The sequence below is a fragment of the Phodopus roborovskii genome, unplaced genomic scaffold, assembly GCF_943737965.1.
Source record: "Phodopus roborovskii unplaced genomic scaffold, PHOROB, whole genome shotgun sequence".
Lineage (NCBI taxonomy): Eukaryota > Metazoa > Chordata > Mammalia > Rodentia > Cricetidae > Phodopus > Phodopus roborovskii.
In genome coordinates this window covers 270,327-277,339 of record NW_026126647.1, presented here as the reverse complement: position 1 = coordinate 277,339, position 7,013 = coordinate 270,327, and the positions used below count along the sequence as shown (strand labels likewise).

Sequence of the window (7,013 nt, the reverse complement as noted above, 5' to 3'; positions counted from 1 at the left end):
CTTTGGGTAAATGAAAGTCAAACAGATGAGTGAGCCAGCCCCTTCAGCTAGCTCATCCAGGATGTCCCCACTGGAGGTCAAAGGCCAAAGTGAGCTGTCTCAGGCATACATGAATGTGTTTAATATCCTAGTGTGTTTTCATTCATAGACCTTAACTTAAATTTTAGGACCTACACTCATGGTTAGAGCAATGGCAGCTTGAACACTAAGGCAATCCTCTGAAAATATGCACCAGTCCTGGGGGGGGGGTGATGAGGCCGCAGTTGAGCTGTGCAGGTCAGAAGCTCTCATGCCACCTCACTGACTATATTACCCATTATGCACTATTTCTTTGTCACTGGAAAACTAGAGCCCAATGTCCACCGGTGTCACAGATCCTCATGACATGGCAGGGTTGGAGGCACCTCAATAGTTAGCTGTTAAGTTTGATGTCCAGACAGGTGTGGTGGTAAATGGCCTTGATCCCAGCGTTTGGGCAGCAGAGGTAGGCAGATATCATGAGTCCATGGCCAGTCTGGTCTACATAGTGAGTTCCAGATGAGTCAGAGCTGCATAGGGAGACCGTCTCAAAAAATAAATAGATAAGAGAAATGAAATTGGTGTTCAAGTGTAAGTGACATCCAAACCCTTTGTGGGGACTTCAAGATGTACCATCAGAGCTGGGGTCCCTCAAGGAGCCTAAGGGGAACGATGCCAGGAGCACATAAGGGGGCACAGCCCAGCAGGTGGGGACAACTTGGAGAGAAAGTATCTCTGGCAGGGTACCAGTGATGAAGCTTCTCCCAAACCACCAAGAGGACTCAAGATGCCCTTCATCCTCCATCCTTTACATGAGAACATGCTCCGGTTTATGGCTCAAAGGGTGGTTGATCTGAATGGCAGATGCCATAGCTAGTAACTGATAGAACAAGGGTGTGGTTTTGGCAGTGGGAATCAGACAGCTAATACAGGATGCTCTGACAGTGGGAGGCTGTCTACAGAGAGTCCAAACTGCAAGTGACATTGGGTATGGGCAGAATATTGCAAGGGACGAAGGCAGGGCTCTCACCTTGAGAATGGATGGGTCATGCAAGGCTGGACGTCATAGGAATCAAATGTAAGAGATAAAGGCCACTTTGCTATGGCCTGGAAGGAAAAGCATTAGCAAAGGTGTTTAAGGCCTCCATTTCTTCATTGGAAATGGAAAATTATACTTGATAATCTGAATTCTCACTCATCTCCAGTGCCCTGACTGCTCTTTTTGGGTGTTCCACTGTGGTAGAGAGGAAAGGGAGCTCAGTGGACATTAGCCAAAGATGTAGAATGCCTCCCTGGTCAGCATCTGCTTAGAGTTTGATGATGACCATCCTATCACAGTGGAGTCTTTGCCACATTTTCTGACACCATATAAATAGGCCATCCTGAGCAGCACCGACTTCCAGGGAAGATCACATTTGTCTGCAAAAACGTGACAATCCCTCAGGAGCCCACAGACCAGCTTCCACATGTGAGCAGATAGGTGTGTCTCCTTATATGTGTTGGGGATGGCAGTGGTGACTCCAGCTTGACAAATGACAAGCCCGTGAAAAAGGGCCTGCAAGTTCACGAGATCTGGGGCGTCCTGACATGGCTGGAGTTGCTCAGCTGGCTTCCAGGACTGCACAGTCTACATGTTCACTTCCCCTTTACTTCATGACTCAGCAGAGTGTACAGCTGCTGCAATGTGGAAGTTGTTTGAGGGAAAACCACCCCTGGAGCTCTCTGAGGCTGGATATTAAGTAGCAGTCCTCTTGTCTGGCTTATAAGGCATGGCAGTCACAGCCATGCTCTTTAGGGCCTCAGAAGCTTCTGAGAAAGGACTTCCTAACTGTTCGATCTGTCCAACTTCAGAGACAAGAAGAGGCTGAGAGCTAAGTCTGGTGCATTGTTGTTTTAATTGTAATAAAACCTATCAGGGGCCAGGGAGTTAGCTCAGTGGGAAAAACACTTCCCGAGCAAGCCTCACAACCTGAATTCCAGTCCAGGAAACTGCACAAAGGTAGGAGAGAGCCAATTCCATACAGTTATTTTCCAACCTCCATAGACCTCTACTCCGCACGGCTGTCTTCTGACCTCTACCACGGGCACATGCCATGCCCCCTCCATCACACACAGTTATAACAAAATTTAAAAGCCATAGGTGTTTTTGAAACTATTACTAACCTGAGGTTACTATCATGAAATAGTTGAACCCTGGTGAGCTTGCACCTTCAGATAGAGATGTTGTCTCATGTGGAATAATCCACTCAAGATTTGTACCCTCTCCTCTAGGGATTGTCTCACTTCTCCAAAAACCAAAAACCACACTGTGTTAGTTCCCAGCTCCACCTCTGCCCACACCCCACTGTGATTTCTTTGAATTTCCCCTCTTGCCAAACACTCAACGAAAGGACAGAGTGACACCAGGGTCCAAGACTACTCCCCAGTTCTAGCTCTGGCAAGACATTAGCAAGATCTGCCTTCTACATCCAATGTCCAGCCTGCTCCATGGGTTCTCAGGCTAGAAGCCTCAAATGCAGTTAAAACAACAGCTATAAAACACCAAAATCCCCTTACTAAACCAGATGTGGACGTGCACATCACAGCTGTAATCCCAGAACTTGGGAAGTGGAGGCTGGAGGATCAGGAGTGCAAAGTCATTTTTTGGCTATATTGTAAGTTAAAGGCCACCTTGGGCTATATGAGATATGTCAATAAATAAATTACAAAAGAAAGAAAGAACCTAATCAAAACAAAATTAGTAGCATGAGAAATTCATAAAATACAAACCATAAGAAACATAAGTAGATACAGACTTTATGGCTTTTTGGTTTGGGTTTTGGTTTTTTGAGACAGGATTTCTCTGTATAGCCATGGCCTGTAGACCGGGCTGACTTTAAACTCAGAGAGCTCTGAACTCCTAAGTGATCAGATAGGATTAAAGGCATGTGCCACCATGCCACCCTACATACTCTAATTTTAATCTGTTATGAGTTTTGTTTTCTTATTAGATTAAATGGAGCAAAGCACATATGTCTATGTAGCTTAAAAGCAACCAAATATTAGCAGTTTAGCTGCTGTGGTAGGAGTTTGAACAAGGAGACAGGACACTAGTAGTTTTTTTTTTTTTTTTAAGATACAAGTCTTTTTTTTGTTTTAAAGATTCATTTGTGTATGTATATTAGTGTCTTGTCCGCATATATATATATATCTGCATATCCTAAGGGGGCATCAGATTCCATTTTAGATGGTTGTAAGCCACCACATGGGAAGAGCAGCCAGTGCTCTTAACCACTGAATCATCTCTCTCCAGCCGCCCCGCCCCCAGGGAAACAGCTTTAAATTGTGTTAGCCCTGAAGACACAGCCTTTTGTCCAGATCTTTGCTTTTTTGTCTTCCATACATGGTAACAGAATTTCATTGGCTATTTTGAAACTTTTTCTTTTCTGACAAATACCTTTCGAAAATTGAGAAGTGCTGGTTCTCTTCCTGTGGCCGATGAGAGTGGAAATAACAAGTGAAATGAGGAGGTCCACAAACTGCCTCGTGCTTGGCTTTTTTTTTTTAATGTGTGTATGCTGGTGTTTGATTGAGAAAAAAGAAAAACACAAATACAGATTCATCCTAAACGATTCAAACATTATGGAAACACACAGTGTAGAAATCAAATGTTCCTTATGATGCAAACAGACCCAAGCCCAATTACTTTACAGTATAATGATGTAGACTCTTTTAGTCTTTGATTTCAATGTATAAACAACATGTTAATATATACGTTATATATGGTTACAAGTCATTCCGTTACACAGATATATTGTAAGGTATTGCATTGTAAGATATTGCGTTAATCCTTGTTCTGTGGATATTTGGTATTTTTAAAACTCATAATTATGAGCAAGGCTGGGAATCCATTTACATAAACCTTTGCAAACTTGGGCATCTGTTTCTAAGGACGCAGTCTAAGAAATATTTCTAGGAACGGGCACAAAGTATATAATCATTTTATTTTAATGAATATTACAAAATTATCATCTTAAAGGTTATATGCATTTGTCCCCTAACAGTTATGGTGGTTCCCAACCTCCCCTGGTGTGGTGGCTTTTAGAAGCAGTCTGTTCTCACCAGAGTGATGGTAGAACCATGGTGTTCATCATTAGGCTCTGTGAATGTCTGTAGTTCACGCCTTTCTCTGGTGTCTGACAAATTAACATTAACAGCAGCTCGAAGGTTTGCCCAAAAAAGCCCACATTTGCGCCTATCCTTGGGCCATTCTAAGTGTACTTGCTTTTCCAAAAGAGTTTTTAGCATATGAAACCTGGGAGAAATGCAGTAAGTGGGAATGGGCTTCAGTAAGATGAGAATAATAGAATCGTAATTATCACGGAAGGGATTGTGATGGGCCAGATAGAATTCATAATGGCACCACTCACTCTGGACAAAGTTGGGAGACAACACAAAGATGGACTTATAGCTTTTCTCAGTGCAGCTTATAATATTTTCTACAATGCTCCTGTCGGGGTCAAAGTTTCTCTCAGGAAGACAAATCAAGGCATCTTCTGCCTGTAGATTGGGAATCAGTTCGTTCTTCACCCAGACTGAATCGTGTGCAGAGTATGAGACAAATGTGTGGAACTGCACACCTGTCCTAGGTTCGTCTTGCATTGTCTTCCTAACCCTGTGCTGTGTCCGAATCCACTGGCCCAGCATCCTGAGGTACCAGGGCAGGTCAAAGCTGAGCCAGCAGGACACCACAGTCATCCCCAGAATCAGGATGGCCAGCACAACGGGGACAACCAACAAAGTTATGTTGCAAGAAAACTCGGGAAGATAAACATCTTTTAATGGAGTGCCTTTTAGATTCAAAGGGTATTCACAGATATATGAATCTGGCCATCCGATCATCAGGCCTTCCAAATGCTTTTTAAGCCAAATGAAATCTCTTAGTTCACAAGAACATCTGAACGGATTTCCTCCTGCATTTAGAGTCTTTACCTCCTGGCAGCTTTGGAAAAAATCCAGAGATGGGCTGAGAATTAAATTCATTTCTATGTTCAGAATAGAAAGCCTTGTGAAATGATTGCACCCAGGGAGGTCAGTTAGAAAATTAGATGCAACACGAAGCTCCCGTAAAGCACTCAGGTGGATGGTCTCTCTAGGGACAGCTTGAATTCTGTTATGGCTCAGGTCAAGTGTTTGAATCCTTCTGGGCAAACACCAGAAAACAGAATCTTCAAATTTATTGGATGACAAGTTCAGAAGGGTCAAGGTGTCTGGCCACAGGCAGTGTCCCTCGTTTTCATGTTGTAGTAGATTCTGGCTCAGATCCAAGTGAAGCAAGGGTGTGCTGTTGGCAAAGATGCTCACCAAAGAAAGATTCATCAGCTTGTTGCCCCTCAAAATAAGGGTTTTCAAATAAGGCAGCTGAATGGGGTTCTTAAACAGGTCATCTGTTAAGATATTATTGGCAAAATTTAAATATTGGAAACTCTGGGGGTGACTAGGGAAAAGCAGATGTGGCATTTGTGCATCTGATATGGTCAGATTTTCTATATCCATTTGGGTGAAAAGCAAGTAGATTCTATCCTGGGGAATATAAAAGATTTGGAAATGTATATCCTCCAGTATTATAGCTTTCATTACAGTATTTGAGTAGTCAAATGAACTGTGGTCTAGATTAGCCATCCCTCCAAAAGTCATGTCCCGAATCTGGAAGTATTCCACTGATGTCTGCCACACGAACTGGAAGATGTGGAGAAGGTCATCCCAGAACAAGTCAACTTTATGAAATATCAAAGTTGATGCCTTGGTATTCTCCTCAGTAAGATTCTGTGGAGTCTCATAACCCACAAGCTGGTTCTTGCCATCTATATTTGTCATTTCTACTATTTTTGAAGTCTTCATTCCATCACACAAAAGCACCCAGAAGTTTGTGTTCATTGGCAAAACAATGTGAAGGGCTGTTGTGTTTAGGATGGGTAGGCTGCCTTCTTCATAAAAAGAAAGAGTCTTCAGACCCAACAAGAAGGTGCTGAGATGCAAATGAGCAATTTTTTGGAGATCTGAATTTTGTATTTTTGCCCCACTCAAACCTAGAGTTTCCAGATGTGTCATGTTGCCAATCGCTTCACAGGTAGGCAGTGTGTCAAAGTCATTAAAAGAAAGATCTAAGTGTCTGAGGCCTGGCAGGGAAGACCAAATTACAACCTTCAGTCTATTGTAAGACAAGTCTAAATGGCGTAACTCCGTATTCAGGTCAAAGACCTTGGTATCCAGCTTTTGGATCCTGTTATGGCGTAGTATCAGGAAACGCAGTTTGGAGAAAGAATGGAAATCGGAACTCTGGAGTTGAAAGAGGAGGTTATAGGATAAATCCAGTATGGTTGTGGCTGCGGTCAGGTCTGGAGGAATTTTTCTTAAAGCCATGTGGGAGCAGTTGGAAATCAATTCCTTTTCTTCTGGCAGCCTTTGGGCCCAGGCTTTTGTGGACATGATGTTATAAAGTATATAGATGCTGCAGATGAGTCTCATTGTGTTTCCAAGAGTCTACTGCTTGTTTCCTCATATGAAGGATGAGTGTGAGTTTAAATCCCTAGAAAACAACACAGAAGGGTGAGTTTTTATGGGTTTAAATACTGGAGGACTTTGATTTTTTAAAATCCCAATATCTGACAACAGTCCTACGACATCTTTTACTTCATCTCAGAGCTTCGGCTGATAGATTTCAAAGGCCGTTACTGCATGTGCCACAGCCCCGACACTGAAGGGGCCAGATCTGCACAGAGCACAGGGGTGGGAGATGCACCTCTTCTTGCTCTCTCTAAGAACTGTCTTTTCGGGCCAGGCTCCACCCCCCCATCCCCAGCCCCCCACGTCTCAACCCAACCCCCCACCCTCATCCCAGTTGATAGCTTGAGGGTTTTAAGAAGCTTGGGAAGGCTGAAGAGATGGATGGCTCAGTGGCCAAGAGCGCTTGCTGCTCTTGCAGAGGACCTAGGTTTGATCCCCAGCATCTACAT

General features: G+C 43.5%; 1 protein-coding gene across 1 annotated transcript; it reads right to left on the bottom strand.

Moving 5' to 3' along the window:
- Window positions 1-4,040: 4,040 nt before the first annotated feature.
- On the bottom strand, window positions 4,041-6,582 carry Tlr10 (toll like receptor 10). Its single transcript, XM_051174022.1, has one exon. The coding sequence runs from the start codon at window positions 6,523-6,525 to the stop codon at window positions 4,099-4,101; it is 2,427 nt and encodes an 808-aa protein (XP_051029979.1). The 5' UTR covers window positions 6,526-6,582; the 3' UTR covers window positions 4,041-4,098.
- Between the last annotated feature and the right edge of the window lie 431 nt (window positions 6,583-7,013).